Raw genomic sequence first — 18,401 nt, 5'->3', positions numbered from 1 at the left:
TCAAACTGCTTTAACATGCTGAACGTTCCCTATGCAAATTCGGAAGGGGTGTTAACCAAGGATCATTGTTGTAATCTCTGTGCTTTGCAAACACGGTGCTACCCTACATGGCTGCAGCTTTTTTTTTTTTTTTTTTTTTTAACATCACCCAAGCTTTTTCCCATTCATTTTCCTCAACTGCAGAGGTTCACAGAAAGACGTAACTTCAAAACCCACTTATCTGATCTCAACTAGCAATTTCTTTGGAGGAAATTTTTGTTCTATCTGCTTATACGCGCTGTCCAGTATAACAACTACTGTATTCAAAGTGTGCTTTTACCAAATGGCTGAAGGAGCAAGTTTATTAACCACAAAGCACGTTAGAGAAAGTTTAGAAAACACAAAATTATCAAACTAAAGAGCATATTTTATTTTTAATAAAATAGCGGAGCATGAAAAATAATTGTATATTACAAATATATACAGCCAAAACTGTGCACCCCCAGCACAGTAAAGAGCATCACTCTATACAAAGCTTCCCTTTGCAGAATCTAGTGCTTCTTGATCTATTCATAGTGAGAATTTGTTTAACAATAGAAAGAGTCAATAAGCCCTTTGGGTCTCTTTGAATTGACACCCCCCCTTCTTCTTTTTTTTTTTTTTTCCACAAATCAGTCCAAACGTGTATAACATTGGCTTGATTTCCATTAAAAAGCCACAAAATGTAACACTAAAGGGTTTCTGAGGACTAGACCTCTTAGTTCTTTTGTTAAGAGATTTCTTTTGTTGTCTTTATGTACAGCAAAATACTTGTTTCTCTTTTCATGTCATGGTAAGGAAAAAAAAATGTATTGCACATTATTCTTGCTCACAAAGTTTGTGTCTGGTGCAGGAAGTTTCTCTTCTAGTGAAAGAATATTGGTGAGCATTATAGATTGAACCTATTTTTAGGCACCACAAACCCAATGGGCTGGGATGAGTCGTAAAGGATTTCTCTCTCTCACAGTTTGCACGGAAGTTGCTTTCCCAGAGCAGTGAGGACAAACCTCTGGGGACTTTCCTTTCCTTAAGAGACAATGCTCACTTGGGTGCTTCTAAAAGAAAATCATTGCTCCATAAAACTTGGCTATATCTCGTTACTCAGAAACCTGTAGGAAATCCAGCTCAGCTACATTAAAAAGTTAAACAAGTTATTTTGTTGTTGTTGTTGTTGCTTTTTGTCTGTTTTTCTTTAACTATCTGAGGGCCGGATTAAGTACATAACTAAAAATTAGTAACAGAAGAGGCTGTTTTAGTTCACAATATTTCTTTCACTGAAAACCTTTCCACAAGTACATTTACCTTCAGTATTTAACCAGGTCCTGAATTCAGTATGACATTTTGCCTTGAGGTATTAAAGTGTCCTCTGCCAAAAAACAGCACCATCTATTTTTTAATTTTGGACCGCTACTGTGGATATTTGTCAGTCTCATCTAAAGCCTATTCATACACAGGTGGGTGGTTGTAATGTGGATTCATATTTTGCAAGGTGAGTTTTCTGTGGATGCTGAGGTTTTTTGTAGATTCCACTACTGGTAATAACACTTGCAGGTTTTCTCCTACTTCTCTTCTTTAGTCTTCGACTACAAACGTTCTGCCAGGACTGAAGAGTCTTGGAAGTCCAGATCCACATCCCACTAGTAATGCCCACAACTAACAACATAAAAATTTTGACCATAAAAATTTCTACTGCTGGAATGGAATTATTCATCATGCAGTCTAAATTTTTAGTCTGATTGTTCATCTTGCATTTCTGTTGAGTTGCCACAATTTTCCAGTAATCCATATTAAGTCTTTCATAAAAATAGCAAGCTATGACACAAGTTGCAGGCACTGTGTACAAGACTGAGAAGACACCAATCCTGACCATGAGTTTCTCCAACTTGTCGGTATTTTCTCCACCTGTTTTCATCACCCTTCTGATATGAAAAAGGGCCACAAAACCAGAAAGAATAAAAGAAGTGCCAATGATTAGATAACAAGCCAAAGGAATGAGTACAAACCCGGTCAAGGCATTCACATCCATGCTTCCAACATAGCACAGCCCTGTCAGCTCATCTCCAGCCACCCTTCTCATAACTAGGATCATTATGGTCTTCACAGCTGGAATGGCCCAGGCTGCCAAATGAAAGTAGCTACTGTTTGCTTCAATTGCTTCATGCCCCCATTTTTTCCCAGCCGCCAGAAACCAAGTTAAAGTCAAGATTACCCACCACAAGGAACTGGCCATACCAAAGTAATACAGAACCAGGAACACAATGGTGCAGCCAGTGCTCTCCAGTCCCTCTTGGATGACATAGAGCTGGCCACTGTCCCTGTCACAGGCAATGCTCTCAGCACCCGAAAAGAGGCGGATGATGTACCCCACAGAGTAGACACAGTAGCACATAGAGAGGAAGATGATGGGCCTCTCGGGGTACTTGAAACGCTGAGGATCTATCAGAAAAGTGAGCACAGTGAAAGCGCTGGAGAAAAAGCACAGAATGGACCAGATGGCAATCCAAATGACAGCAAACTGTTTGTCATCCTTGCTCCAGTAAACATCAACCCCCGGGGTGCAGAGCGGTGCGCAGGAAGCGCTCTTTTCCACGTGGTGGAACTTGCCCGGATTTTCACAGGAGGTTCTGCTGAGGCTGTCCTTGTGCTGCTGCAGGTCATGGCCACTGCTGGGCCTCTGCGGCCGGAACATGGGTGGCAGCATGCTGGATCCCCTGGGCGGCTCGTCTGACCCGTTGTTGGGGGCCTCCATGCACAGGTAATTGGGGTCGTTCTTGTTGGGCAGCTTGCTGCAGTCTAAGGAGTCTGGCCATTTGAAGTTGAACTGCTCCATGATAGGAGAGCATTTCAGCCTCGCCTGCTCACACATGACCCTGCAGGCTGGGATCGGTGTTGAAACCTGCTCAGTGCACATAGGGGCGTAGAGGGAGCAGAGGAAAAATTTCAGATGGCTGTGGCAACCGTACTCCACCAAGGGGGCAAACTCGTGTAGTTGAATGGCCGCTTCCCTTTGGTTTTCGTGTCCCATCAGGTTCGGCATCCTCGTCATGTTGTACCCTATATCCTTGCACATGGGGATTTCGATCGGCTGGCACCTCCCGTCGCCGGGGCGCTCAATGTCTATGGAGCTTATCCCCGCGCAGCGCTCTGCGAGGCAGCAGAGCGCCAGGACGGCCCGCACCAGGTTCCCTGCGGCTGGCCCCATGTCGGCCGGGGGTCACTGCGGCGGGTCACTGCGGCGGGGGCTGCATCGCGTCCGGCCCCTGCGAGGCAGCGCGGAGGGCACGGCGGGGCTCAGGTCAGCATCGCCCGGGCCGCTCGGCCCCGCCGGAGGAGCGGGGAGGCGGGCGGGGAAGTTCGCAAACAGCCAGGGGAGGAAGAAGTGCCACCAGCGCACCGACGAGCCGAACTTACTGCGGGGAGCCCGGCAACTTTCTTTTCGCCGGGCTTCCACTTTGGCGAGCCGTCTTTCCAGCACCCTTCCTGCTCCTCCTCCTCCCTCGAAGCGAAGGCAGAGCGATCAAGGCAGATCCGAGCGATCACCTCTTCCACTCGCACATGTCCCGGGCGGCTTTCAGCGCAGCGAACTCCTCCGGGGATTTTCCTCTTCCTAGAGCGGGTCACGGCTCCGGACTTTTTCGCCGAGAGGTGGGGATTGGTTTATCCGAGCGTAGAATAAAGGAGGAGGAGGAAATATCTAAGCCATTGAAGAGGGGGGCCTGGAAGATCTGCCCCCTCGGCGCTCCGGCCCCGCGCCGCGCAGAGCTGAGCCGAGCGCTGCCTGCCTGCCTCCCCCCGCAGGGAACTCCGGGCCGAGCAGCTGGGGCTCCGGGGGCGGCTGGCTCCGAGGAGAAAATAAAATACAACAAAAAAATAAAAACCTGTGCAGGATCCGCCTTGCATACGACATCCACTTTGCATGAGAAAGGTGAAGCTGACACGGTGATTACTTTCCAATCACTCGAAACGCCTTGAAACCTCCTTAAGGACCCCTACAGGTTCTCCTTGATCAGCACAGATTAGAAAAAGCCCCATTTGTTTCTCTCTCCTCCTGTCTTTCCTTCCTTTCTCCTCTCTCTCCCGTTGCCCTCCCTTGAAAGTTTAACAAGATCCTTTCTCTGGAAGGCGTCAGCCTCTCCTCCCTCGCCCAGGTAGGAAGCCAGGCAGGGCGAGAGCCGCAGACTTCGTGGCTCCTAATAAGAGGGCTGAAGGTGGTACCTCCTTGACTGCCTTTATTGGAGGGAGGGCAATGCTTTAGCAGGGAGGATGTGGGGAGGAGGAGGATGCATTTTATGGCGAGTGCTGTAAACTCTTCGCTGCCAGGGTCATAAAATATGCTCGCTTTCAGCCTGGAATCTCAGCTGTTTTCAAACGTTGTGCTTTGTTTCGAATTGCTAAATGAACAGGACAGATAGGATTGCTGGAAATTATGTTTATAATCACAACGTGGCATCTCTTGAAAAGTAGCTTTTTTTTTTTTTTTTTTCTGCTTACATAAGAAGCCCTAAAAGCGGCATACCCTTGAGAAAGTGACTTCATCCACTATAGAAAAGAAACATACAGATTTTGGAGACAGAGATCATTTTTCAGTGAGTTGTGTGTACTTTCTGAGTTAAGCTTCGAGATTTACACTGCTTATTGGTCCATCAGACATAGAAGGAAGAAGTTAAAGCCCCAGCCAAGCTAAAATTCACAGATGTACAGACCGAAAGGAGCACAGTGATCAGAAGTCAAAAGATGGGCCCTACTTTACTGTTATTTTTAATTATTATTATTTACTTTGAGCTCAGTTTTAGCGAACATATTAATGAAGAAGGAAAATCTCTCTCTTCACTCAGGCTCGCCCACACAAACTGGGCTCCTCTCCATGACTGCCTGTTTCTTATCGGAGCGAACACGGATTCTCCTGGAAACTACCAAATCCCGCAGGGTCAGAGCTAATACCCCACCAGCCTCTAGAAAGGAAACTGTTGGCTTCCTCAGCTGTGATAAGGGTGAAACGGATCCAGGCAAGGACAACAAACCAGGCTAGGGCTTGTCTTTGAAAAGCCTGAAGATGCAGCTAGTTTTTGCTCAGGAGTAAAAGCCATCATAAATTTGTTTTAAAACAGTATATATGTGTGTGTTTTAATGGCTTTCGGGTGGATTGAAGAGATCACACTTATGAGGCAGTGGTCTTTGGGGCTGACCTTTCCTGGGCACTCAGAGATTCCTTAGGCAATGTTATAAAAGCAGGCAGTGTTACCAGCAAAATAAGCTGTATTTATTTTAGTGGGTCTGTGTGTATGTATGTGTGTGAGAGCGAGTGTGTGTTGGGGCATTTCCATTCTTCATTAATCTAAGCCTATTTTCTTAGTATTTGTATGCATCCCAATTCCTCTTCTGGAGAGCTCAGCTGGGGGTGGCAGAGAAGTGTGGGGAAAGCTTTCACAAGGGACAAACCACCTTTTAAAACTTCCCTATTGCTTAAGATGAAGTTATTAAATATTGGTTGTGTTCAGCTTGTTTTTGAGGTTGATTTTCCTATTTTCAACAAGTATTTCTGTAGAGCACTTTGTATCACCATTCTCATTAAAAAAAAAAAAAAAAAAAAAAAACCAGAAAAAACACATTAAACAAAACCCAGTGTGTTGTATTCTATAGCACATAGAGGCCTTTTTCTCCAAAGTGGCCAAAAGAAATACAAATAAAAATGAGGATAAAAGGAAAGGGATAAAAAAAAAAACCCACAATCAAACCTTTGTAGTTGTGCCTCTCTTAATTGATCTTTTATGTGCCAATTTAAATCAGCCTTGTTTTTCTAGCCATTATTTTAGCCATCGCATCTTGCTTTAGATCATTTATTTCACTTCCTATATTTTTGAAGAGCCATCTAGGAGCATATTCCATTCAACGAGCCTGAGTCGGTGAAACTAACAAATAGAACGTTATTATAGAAAAATGAGAGCGCTGAGAAATCAGCAACTGGAAGATACCTCTGTAACTAATAAATGAAAAGAGCCTTTTGATGGCTCCAGCTGAAAAGATATTTTATTTTATTTTTTTCTCCTGTGTGTGGGATTTGAGATGTGTGATTCTATGGAGCAGCCAGGCACCCCTGCTGCTAGGCCCTGGCTAGGAGTTGGCCCCCCTCTGGCAAATGTTATGGAGAATTGGGAGGAATTTTATGGCTGTCTTTTCCCTCAGCTCTTTTTTCTTTTGTCTTCTTTGAAGAATGACTTTAGACATTTTATTTACATATTTAACCATGGATGAAAGAGGAAAAAGAAAGCATTTGGGCCGTTGTGGGAATAGCGATATGTTTAAATTAATGGAAATCTTATTAGGCTTCTAAAATTTTAAGCAAAAGATTTTTAATGAAACTTTATAATTAAACATGATTTCAAATAATGTGCCAACTCGCAGGAAAGATACGTTTCTCCCTCCAGCCATCCATCTCCACACCTCCCCAAAATGTGCAGAGGAATCATCTGTATTTAAAGTCCAGCTCATCTTCTGTCCCATAAGCAAAAGATTAAAAAACCTGAATGTTTAATAAGGCATCTCAACATTTAAACCGTAACTGAATATTTTGTAGGTGTAGCAAAGCATAAACAAGACAAGAAAAAGCCCACTCTCCCCCCATCCGTGGAATGGCAAAGTTTAATGCTGTGTAATCTACAACAGTGGCAGAGTAATAAAATACTTTGATATGGGTAACGGTGAAAATCAAAGTTGCATCTACTCTATACATGTTAGAGTCAATGGAAATTGCAGTGCTAGGCAAGGTTTTCTGAAATGGGATTAAAGAAAACCCAAATAATCCCTTTGAGATAAAATGTTCTGACGCTTCAGCAGAAAAGAGAAATGAAATGATAGGCTTGGGGAGTTAAAGAGTTAATTAATACATTAAAAAATTGTAACGAAATACACGAGCTCTTATAACAAGAGTGTCATAACGGAATGTGAACTTATACTGCTGACCTTCAGTTTAAAAATTCTGGATCTATCACTATTTCAGATTTAATGTTTTGTGCTCTCTGTTCATCACAAAAAAGAGATGAGTTTAATGTTAGTCCTATTCAATAATCCTCTCCTCCTCTATGTTTGGTGCTGATTCATCCGGACACCTTTTAACTGTTTGCATCTGTTAGATTTTGTTACCAAAATGAGATGTGTAACACATATGTATGTATACATACATGCAGACACATATGTATAAAAGCCATACAAAAGGTGCTGACTGTAAAAGAAAAAGATCACACACCCACAAAAGCAATCTGATAGCAATTTTATCAATTGAGAAGCCTTCCTTCCTTTCTGAATTTCCACTACGTATTCATAAAATTAAATGGCACGCAGCAAATGTTTGCTTTTTAAACCAAATGAGCTCATTTCTCCCTACCCACAGAATCTTTGTAGCACTTTTCCTCCAATATTTAAATAAACACGTCTGCCTAACAGGACAGGCATACTGAGAAATATTCCCATGCAAGTGCGAATATTCACAATGCACAAAAGTTTTAATTACCTTAGAAAGCCACCACCACCAACAGTTAAAAGAATTAAAAACAAAAACAAATCATAAATGGATGAGTGGGCTGTATAGTATTGCTCTAATACAATTTAGCTGGCTATTTTAAGGGCACTTCCCTTGAAATGTGGTTTGAAATATTACCAAAGGTTCGACGGGGTGCATTAGTGTGAATTGCAAATCAGAACATTTCTTTAATCCCCTTTTCATGGCCTGGCTTCGGATCAGTGGCATCTAAGGGACTCCCCACTGATTCTGGCTCAGGAGGAACCATTCACTGGGGCAGCTTCCCTCCTCTATTCCCACAGTCCAGAAAACAACACCACAGACAGACACCCTCCAACTAAATTAGATTAAACTCCTTCTCTTCCACAGCACATTAGCCTTTTCACTGCCCAAGATTCATTATTCAGCTACTTCTAATTTAAAGATACAGTATTTTTCTCCTGTTTGGAGCAAAAACAGCAACTTAAAAAAAAAAAAAAAAAAAAAAAAAAAAAAAAGAAAGAAAGAAAATCAAAGCCAAAACAGAATAAATAAAAGATTCCTACTCAGAAATAAATGCAATAATTTTAGAAGTATGTAAAAGTAGAATATCCTTCTCACTTCTGCTCTCATATTACCAGGCCAGTATCGTCCTAAAGCACAGGCCACAGCAGAAAGTTCTGTAGGGACTAAAGAAAGGAAAGGCCCAGTAAAAAGGAATCACACACACATTTTCTTCCCTTATACACACTGCCCAGTAAGCTTCACTCGCCATTCCTTTTGCATGCACTGTTTGCATGATATCTTGCAGCCAGATCTAGACTCCAAAGGCATACGCCTACATATGATAGCAGAGATTAATTAGTTCTGTTCTAGTCGCTTACTCTTTTTTTTTTTTCTACCTGTAAGTTCCCCTCTCTTGCTTTCCAAGGGAAAAACCAATCTTTTAATGGCACCCTCACTCTGTTTCCAGATATGAGCGTGTACCTCTTCACTCATAGAAACCTAAGTAGCTATGAGCAGGCAGGAGCAGTAAGATCCCAAGGTCTGGATGACTGTTTCTGCACTTGCAGCTTTGCATCAGACACTGCAGGTGTTTCAGCATAGGAAGTCCCAATTTTGGTCACTGTTTTACATAACCCACATTAACTCTGTACCTCCTGGATGGTGCAAAGGAGAAAAGGGATAATCTCCGTTCCTTAATCTTCTCTAGTGTAAGAAAAAAACAAACAAGGAGGTCTGCTGCAGAAGAATCTCTGCTCCTCATGCTGTTTGTAAAGCATCAACAAAGTATCTTTACAATAAGACTCCAATACAAACATTTGCAGCATCCAGCTTGGAGAGAGCTGGAAAATGAAGTTGAGTTTTTCTTGTCTGGAAGATACTCTTAGTGCCTGCAGCTCCCCGTTGTAGTTTCAGTGTCTCTCTAAATTAGCAGCTGGATTATGGAAAGGTGACTGGGAGATGAAAGCAGTCTGAATTATAAAGCAATATTTCTGACTTATGCATGTTACTCTATTTCACCAGAGCTTGCAGCTGATCAAAGATGTGGTGTCTGGCTCTCCTTGGTCCACCAAGGACCTTCCCAGCTAGGCAATAATCTTGTGGAAATCTCCCTCTTTGCTGTTAAAATTTTGCAATGCTGTAATTTTCCTTCTCATCATTCATTCGATCACCTACATATCGTTCAATTCAGCTTTCTTCCCACTATTGTATCTTCTAATTGCCTATGCAGTGCCAAAGGCTTTTGGGTGCCTCTGGTCTAGGCAGGGAGTTTCAGAATTAAGATGAATAAATGTATTTATTACTGTAGAGCACAGAAAAGTCTATTTCCCTAATACTAACTATCATTCATTCATGAACTTCCAGAGCAATTTACAAAAACCCAATTGACTGAGAGGCACTCTGCTTTGCTCATGCGAAAGCTTGATTGGAAAGATCAGGCTTTCTTGTGAAGGTTCCAGGACTGATGTATGCTGTTCAGGCCTGAAAGCTATCTCCATGAAAAGAATGGAGGGGGGGAGAGTTGTAGTTATAGACAGGCCTGAGGACTGCAAGTTTGGGAGGCTTAGTCTCTCTTCCATTAATACTTCATGCTGTTTTGGTGGTGGAAGAAATTGCCTGTGGGCACTGATGCAAAAGATAATTTCCAGCTGTCTATAACTGTTGAAGTAGTCACATCCCAGCTTCTGTACCCAGCCTATAATATTCAGAACGACTGGGGGCTGGCCAGAAGTAAAGAATTAGAATATGCAATTAGAAAGGGAATGAGGTTTGTCAGACTGGTGCCAAAGTAAGCAAATATGAGCTGGAGATTGCTGGTGCCCTGACAAGGAAGTGTTGTTTTTCCTTTCAAAATGCCTCAAGGATGGCACAAAGTGTCTTTCTGTATCCACCACTCCTTTCCTATTTTACTTGTTTAAACTTTTATCAGTACTTTAATGCTTAAGTGGTTTTGTTTTGTTTTGTTTTTTTGTATTTTCACAACACTTTCTACATCAAAATGACATTTAAACTTTTCTAAAGCTTGCCTAATTTGTGCACATAGAAGACACTAAGTAGGATCACATATTCTTTTGCTGGAGATGATACACCTATCCAGAAACAAATAAACTAGAAATCAGCTTGGTTTTGGACTTCTCCAGTTCTTGGAGTATAATGGTTTAAAAACTATCTAGAAGCTTTGACCTACAAAAGTTGAAAAATCTCCTTCACTGAAAATCAGTGACAGCTAGACTCTAATTCTCTTACCTGCTTCTTGAAATATCTCTATTCCATAAGAAGATGGCATTGTCTTTCATCAACTGTAGAGCAGCAGAGAGTTCAGATACAATAGAAAATTCAGTTCTCTTATCCTGTATCTTCCAAAATCATTCATTATTCTGCTACTATATATATGGCCTTTTACAATTCAGAAGTCTTCTTTTTACTTTAACAGTCCCTCAGTTCTTACTGCCCATATATTTGTCCCATAAAAGCACTAAGAGAACAATTTTACATTTCATCAGAAATCTCAGAAACATTCTCATAGGAAAGCCAACACACTGTGAACTTGTTTTAGCAGTATGTAAAGTGTGTTTAAGATGATATTCTAGATGGGGAGGTAGGCTAAAATTACAGAACTCCTTATGTGGACCCCCATGTTTTTTTCACCATTTTTAGCTTTGCTATTGTCTTAAGGTCATTTTTGTTTGCACAATTCTACAACAGCATCAATTTTAACCTTTACCATTCCACGACTCATTTTTTTCATCTCTACTTTAATGTCAAATTACTGGCCGTAAACCTCAGAGGAACAAAAGCAGACTGGGAGAGGGTTGGAAGGTGATTCACAACTTAATGCAGGGGCCATTCTGGCTCAGCACCATCTCCTGAGACAATTAGAGCAGATGAAATGCAGTAGCTTTCTGACATATCTCCCTTTGTCCTTATCTTTGATGCTGCTATGTGATCCTGGGAGGGCCAGTCCAGCTCTTTGCCCACCGTAGTGGATACCAGGTTTGTTAGCTAAACAATAACGATATCTCAGCTTTTTTATCCAACAGAGTTCCTTTACAGTACTACATGTTGTATTGCATTGCACTTCACAGTAAAGGTGGTGGCAGCCTCAATAACGCCCTTTTCTGAAGTTCCGTATAAAGGTTTTCAAATCATTTTTCAGAAGTCAGGCAAGGGACGTTTACCTGCCTGCTACCAGACTGGTTTTCTTTGATTTATCACTTTACCTCTTCAGAAAGTTTTTTACTCTAACATTATTTTAAAAACTCTGAGGGAAAAAAAAGTTTGGAAATCTGCAGTACATCTTCTCTCAACCACTATAATATAAGAGCAGCCTTATTTATCAGCTGTCTTAGACTGCAGAAAATAGAATCCTAGCATAAAATGCCTTCATCTTTCAAGTTCAGTTTTCTTTATCAGAGCCCTTTAAAAGTGGCTGCAGTACAGACCCACGTCTCTCAGTGATTTGCAACTGTTAATGTTCATGTTTTATTACTGTGTAATTTCATGTTTTAAAAATCCTTGTGAAGTACTGTTGGTAACTGCTTCTGTACCTGGCATAAAGAAAATAAACTATGATACAAAATATGGACCTGCATCAGAAACTGAAAGAACGTCACAGAAATACAGGCCTTCCATTTGAATTCCAACCCAGCTGCCACTGACAGAGAAAATAAATCTTTTCATTTCTCAGATGTTTACCAAGAGCTGTCATTTGCTGGAGAGCAGTCCAAGCCAGGTCTGAAAGACAAATATGGTGTGCACTGTACAGATAGAGTTGACTCTTGTCTCCTTGAAACAGTGCCTTGAGATACCAAAACAGAGAATGTGGTTGTTGCATATTAACATCATGCTGTACAGTTAATAGCGTGCTGCCCAACATGTACCTCTTGTTAAGCAAAGGGGAGAAAGCAGAGCAATTTTGAGAATCACTGCATGTCAGTGTTAGGGAACAGCTTTTGACAGACAACCATGGATTTCTCTAACTATTGCAGCCACACAGTAAATTCATGCGCATCATCATTAGCAGAGTATAGGTGTGTACAAAGCACATCTCTGAACTTACTACTGCTTACACATGCTTTGCAAACTCATCTAACAGCCTTCAGGATATAGAACAAAATTCAGCTATTTTGTTAAGCATGTAGAAGAATTGATGAAAACAAGAGGAGCATGAGAGCACACTGAAGCTTTGCATCGGTGCTACAGCTACAGAAGTGTGTGCCTTCAACAGTTATGAGCTCTGCTGGCCATTGTCAGCTGAATTGGCCAGCACAAAGCAAGCCAGATCACACATGCTTTTTCACTCTGTTGTTTTCTTACCCAAACAGTAGATAACCATCACTGTTAGGACTAAACCCGGGTTTTATTGGAAGCAAAGTCTTCGCTGCACATTTCAAAGGAAGCAGTTACTGTCTTTCCAATTACATCATACTTCAAAATCTGCAGTGCTATCACAGCACTGGCCCACACGTGGGCCACAATTGTAACAGGTTAACTCTAGAGCTAGAGTCTCTAGTCCAGGATGTAGAATAAGACAAAGATTTCCAAAAGAGTGAGGCTATACCAGCATGAAATACAGTGAGAAAGTGTTACATTTACATCACTCTCAGCTGTTTAGATTTTTTCCCCAGTTTATTTTTATTATTATTATTTGGAAATTATTTAAATATGGTGGAAGACAGGACCTCTTAGTCTGAAATATTTGCCTCTGCTGAATGAACTGCACAGTCAGAACAGCAATGATTTAATTATAATGATAAGCGTTGATGGAAAAAGCTTCTGTGTACACAAGCATTTTGTCTGACTTTGTTCCTCCTATCTTAAAATGAAGAATATTCTACTATTAGTAAATGGGAAGTGCTCTGATGCTGTAGTTTGGGGTGTTCTGTTACGTCATGAGAAGGTGATCAGAAAATTCAGACATTTGGGACGATGCAGATAGACCTTTTAAGATTGGCTGTGAGTTTGGGACACACAGTGTTCCAGTTTTGGCAATCTCAGGGGCACAGAAAGAGCATTACATGTCGCAGACATTAGGCAACCAAGTATACAGAATCAATTCAAAGCAGCTGTCCAAGATCAGAAATTTTAGAGGAGCTATAGGGTGAATTCTTCCATCTATGCATCTTTTTTTTGGAAGAGGGATTGCAAAGGAGGAGGGAATGAAAAATTGATACTGCTCTGTGCTCCAGATGAAAGAACAAACATAATTTTATTTTCTTTAATGACTGTACTGGATTCTGAAATTAAACCCAGCGGGTAAAAAGATCCTGTGTAGATTTCAAAAGAGATCATGCAGTCTGTCCATGCGCTAAGTCAGGCACATTTTTTAAGCCTTGCCATGTTCTGTAAAAGTGAAAAAGGCTTATCCCTCTAAGCATTCCACTTTTCAAAGCCATCTATCTCTTTCTACCTTCCACAAGTCAATGGATATTCCAAAATAAATGTCATCCTAACTTAATATATCATTTTCTGATTCCTCCCTCTAACTTTATAAGGAGAATCCTGCATATTCTGCATTAAATATTATTAGAACTCAACATACAGACAGCACTCTTTTTAAGCCTCGCAGCAGAACCAGACAGCAACAACAAACAGCCATATAAACAACTGAATATAATTCTTAGTACAGATTTTAAACCAACTGAACTGAGAATAGCTAACCTTCACTCTGAACTCACTCCAGCTGCAGGTTAATGCAGTTAATTGCAGAGCACCTGGTCTAAGCCTCAGGTATATGAATCATCCCCACAGCACACCTTTCAATCTTTTATTCTTATGTAATTCCCTGGGGCAGCTGACAGTGCCTGTTTAAGCTTTGTTCCTAGTGGGTGTGCCAATATGCTGTCAGAATGCCTTTATTATATGCAAAAGAATGGTTGTACTTTAAAGCATGCTTATGTATTTTCAAGGCTGTGGTTGGAGCACACACCGACTCCAGCAGCGATACGGACCTAACAAGTAGCTTCTGTCCCTCCAAAGGAGCTTTGCTGCGTGCTGCTGCTCCCAGGCTGGGTGCGTGTTGCACCTAACAAGCTTTGTTCCCCAGGTCATGCTGTGAACAGGGCAGGAAATTGAGATGTCTCAATCAACCCCGAAAATATTTACAGATTTATGACACCAAAACAGTGTATAACATCAAGCTGGTATTTCTTCTGGATTTGGCACGTTCTCACACGGCCTGTGAGTGTGGATGCATGTATGTATATACATGTCATTTATTTCTATGTAAGACAGAAATGCATTTCAGAGTTTATGCACGTGTGCATTACTTCAAACAGTCATGCAGTACATCCTTTGAGAACCAGAGCTAGTCCTCTTTAGTTTGATAAACATTTTTTTTTTATTTAATGCCACAGGTAAATTGCATAGCTTTGCCCATGGAAAACCTGTTCTCAGACATAGATTTATTTCCAACAGCAATAAAAGACATACCGAATTAGCTGTTTACTTAAATACCATAATGTATGTACATATAGCATATGTACAACAATGTGAGTTTTATAAATAACTGCATATGTATAAATAGACATATCTGGCACTGGAATGCCTACAGAGTCTTTTCCCTATGGGTGAACTACTTGTAGATACTTGTAAGTTCTTGCTAGTCTGGGATTGATTACGTCCTGCTTATTAAGGTGGTTTTCAGCTTAAACTGGTAAATACTATTTAAAAAAGGGTGGAACAGTGTTTTGAAAACAGTTGGTCACTGCCATATCTTGCACAAAATGTAACTGCGAAAGCACCATCTTATTTATCTTCGTATGTATTCACTGAATTACATTTTACATCTGTTCAATGCAACTGTGTCACATGGAATCCTTCAGCTATCAGTGACAAACAAAGAACATGAAACTGAAGACCCGAAGAAAGCTAGTGGAGAAACAGTTGTGAAGAGAAGGCAAGTGAGTTACACTGAGCATGTGCGTTGTACATAAAATTAATGATACCCTGCTCAATAATTGTGTTATAGGAACGACAGTCTGGAAATTATAAAACTGCCCTCTATTTGACAGTACTGATTTCTTGCTTCTTTGATGTGTGTTAGCACAGAATATTAGGTTACTCCTTAAATTACACACAAATAACAATCAGACGTTGCCACAACAGTCCTGACGTTGTCATCTTTTCCATTATGCCATTCCACTACATTTGCTGGCAAACTACCATTCAAATATCAAAGTGCACACTCGTAGTATTTACAATTTCAATCTACTTATTTTCAGCCAGCCTGATGCACTTTGCTCTTGCTTCACTGAATGTCCACATACATGAGTATATTGTGAGTGTAAAATATTGAATTTCTGTTTCCAGAGCAACTGATGTTTGCTTTGCCCAAGCATCAGTAAAAGTGCAAAGCCACAGGAAATGTTCAGCTATGCCCTGCAATGAGTGGGAGCGTTCTGAGGAGCTGGGGTACAGATCTGTGAGACAGAAAAGGCCAAAACTGCTTTCTCTGTAACTGACATCAAAATTCCTGCTGACTTAATGGAGCCAGGACTTTGTAGCCCAAGAAGTCATTTTCAAATGAAGCTTCTGTGCCTCCAGTGAGACCACATCTGAAAGGCGAGCGATGGATCCAACAGAGCTGGCCATTAAGCCACCCTTACAGGCTGCAGATAAATTCTGTTATATAAACACAAGCATTTCTATCTATGATACCTGGCTAAGTAGTTACCTTTGATGTCTGTGAAGAACATTGGTCACCTTATTATTATTATCTATGAATAAAATCAAAATAATTTAAATGGCTCCCTTAGTTACGTGCTATCTACAGTCAATCCAAGGGCTTTAATCCAATCAATATTTAGGCAATTTGAAATGATGGCAGCATGTCCTCCCCCTTTATAATCCCTGCTGACTAGTACAACTGGATGGGATACATCTGCATTCTATACTGTAATGACACTGATGCACATCTTCCTTGACGTGACAAGAGAATCCAAATTATGCAATTTATTATCTAAAAAGGTTTACTTGAGTTCAGGCATAACTCATCTACTATAAATTAAAATGAATTCATTCTTCTTCAAGGGCCTGAACAAGGTCTCTGCATTGCTGTAAGCTGTTTCAGTGATGCACAGTGGAGAATTTCACCATGAGCATTGGGACCCATTTTATATTGTCTCTAAAGTGGAATACATTAAAAAGTCAACAGTGATTCAGAGTCCATGAAATAAATGCAGAGTTGTTCCAGCAGCACTAATTTTGTTCAATTATGGAGTCTAGAATTTAGTCTAATGTTTTAATGTTTTCACTGTTCTTGTGCTTATCTTTATACATTTTTTTGTTTGTTTGTTATTGGAGTAAATATAATTTTATCATCAATTTGGTTTACTTCCCTTTTTGCTTTTCCATACCAAAACAGTGAAATAATATAGTTACCATACCATAATCTTTCTATTTCCAGTGTATTTTCCCAGGTACTTCTGCAGAATCTTCCTTACAGTTCTAATAGAAGTGTTTATAAAAAATGCTCTGTCAAAGGTAAAGCAGAGAATAGACACATCCCTTCTCAGCTCTTATGATGAATGCTTGCTGCCACAGGTCATAAACTTTAAAGCATTTATTTCAAACAAAGGACTGTTATTATCTAGGGGAGTTATCTGTTAAAGGGGAAAGAAAAGAGGAATTCTATAATTTAGTTTAGGAGTATTCAGCTGGTCTTACAATTTTTTTGTTTGTTTTTTTTTTAAGGTGAAGAAAAAAAGTGTGGAGTTCACTTTACTTAGCTGCTAACCTCTTGCCAGATGAATGAGCTAGAAGGGATTTATATAGACAAAATATAAGCTAAATTGTAGCAGTTCAGACTCATCTGTTGCTGTCCCGTCTCCCTTCAGAATTAGCTTACTGTAGCCAAGGAAAGTTTTGGTCCACAAAGTATCTATTAATCTTCTTTATTAGTGGAGATCCTTTTTGAGTCTCAGATCTTATTGCCTCATGAAATGGTAGCACAGGAGAAACCCACCCAGCTTTATGGGCTAAGGCAAGTAATCAATCAGTGCAAACGACGGTGCCAAGCAGACAAGATTTAATAAAAAGAATGAATGGAACCAGCTAAGCCTGCAGGGACAGATGAACCTACTTCTCATTTTCTGTTTATTAAAAGCATTCATATCAATTTGTCATGTCGAAGCATTTAGTTCATTCGAGCAAAAGTGTAATTTAAAAATCCTATTAATAATACTTTAAAAACACAGACTGTCAAATTCTTTAAAAACAGATGATAAGGAAACTAAAGTGGCAGCTTAAGGCATCTAATTCCAACCTCAGTGCAAGATTTACCAAACAATGGGGCAAACCTTTCCTGCAACTGTTCTGAAGCTAACATACTCACATGTTTGCAAAAGGCATGAATTTAGGAAAACTCTTCCATTCTCTGCCCTCCAAAGGCCAGATATGAATTTCTCTTACATTATAGATTTCTTCAAAACAATTTCTGAGATTTATCTTTCCATTTGCTCCAACTGGCTATGAACTTAATTCAAGAGACTTGTAAAAGGTCCTGAAAAACCCACCAGGCTTTTTTTTCTCTGAAATCAGAAGCACTGTGCAAGATCCGCCACCACTGAGACCAAAAGGCTCGCATTCTGGCTAAAGGTACTTGCTGTGTTTTGCATAATCATGCAGGTCTCATTATCCATGATACAGAAAGGAGCCTAAACAGTAACTTGTTCACTGGGCAGATCCAAGTCAGGCCAAGTCAGTCCATTAACAGCTGTGGTTGTTGCTCCTGGGAGAATACTCTTGGCAAGTTATTTTATGTGACAATTCATCCTCTTCCCCATTCCCAACAACTCCCTCCACTCGCCCCCTCACCCCCCCCCCAAAAAAAACCCTAGAAAGCTAACTCTGCTGCCCTGTTTCTCTGTATCTGTCCTCATGCAAGTTTTATTTTTATGAGTTAGAATGATGGTGTTTGACTCATTGCTGTCCTTGTCTCTGCAGTAAGATATGCTCCTGATCAGTGCCTGCTGAAATGACAGTCCCTTCACTTACTTGAGCTATCTGTGATTCAGACCTTATGTTTCGGTTTAAGGATATAACAAATGACTGTTTTTCCACGATGGAAATGGAGTTCCAAAGAGAAAGTAGAGGTGTAGAACAAAAGTCTTATTGGGATGGCCTTGGCTTTGCCTTATCTTCTTACGTTCATCGCCAGTAAGTCAGACTTCTAGCCCCAGCCTAACATCCATCTTCACATATATAATTAGTATCACACCTACAGGCTGAATTATCCTTTGATGAATGCCAGAGATATTAAGCATACTATTAGAAGGCAGTGTTGCTTAGAAGAAGCAAAAGATGGCATGCTCCTAGAGTGCTTTGTTCTTCTGAATTATTGCACTGCAGAAAAAGAAAACAAACCTTGTACTCTTTTAGCAAA

The 18,401-nt window shown here is 40.6% G+C and overlaps 1 protein-coding gene across 1 annotated transcript; it reads right to left on the bottom strand.

The window, feature by feature from the left end:
* Positions 1–385: 385 nt before the first annotated feature.
* Positions 386–4,381, bottom strand: FZD10 (frizzled class receptor 10). The gene has a single exon (XM_052691164.1). It carries the CDS (start codon positions 3,218–3,220, stop codon positions 1,463–1,465), a length of 1,758 nt encoding a protein of 585 aa, XP_052547124.1. The 5' UTR covers positions 3,221–4,381; the 3' UTR covers positions 386–1,462.
* Between the last annotated feature and the right edge of the window lie 14,020 nt (positions 4,382–18,401).

Source organism: Tympanuchus pallidicinctus, unplaced genomic scaffold (genome assembly GCF_026119805.1).
Source record: "Tympanuchus pallidicinctus isolate F22 unplaced genomic scaffold, pur_lepc_1.0 scaffold28, whole genome shotgun sequence".
Lineage (NCBI taxonomy): Eukaryota > Metazoa > Chordata > Aves > Galliformes > Phasianidae > Tympanuchus > Tympanuchus pallidicinctus.
Note: the sequence above shows the minus strand (reverse complement) of the source record. Positions and strands in the feature narration are given on the sequence as shown.

Coding starts and splice junctions, on each gene's coding strand:
- FZD10 (XM_052691164.1), bottom strand. CDS start 3,220: ATGGGGCCAGCCGCAGGGAACCTGGTGCGGGCCGTCCTGGCGCTCTGC.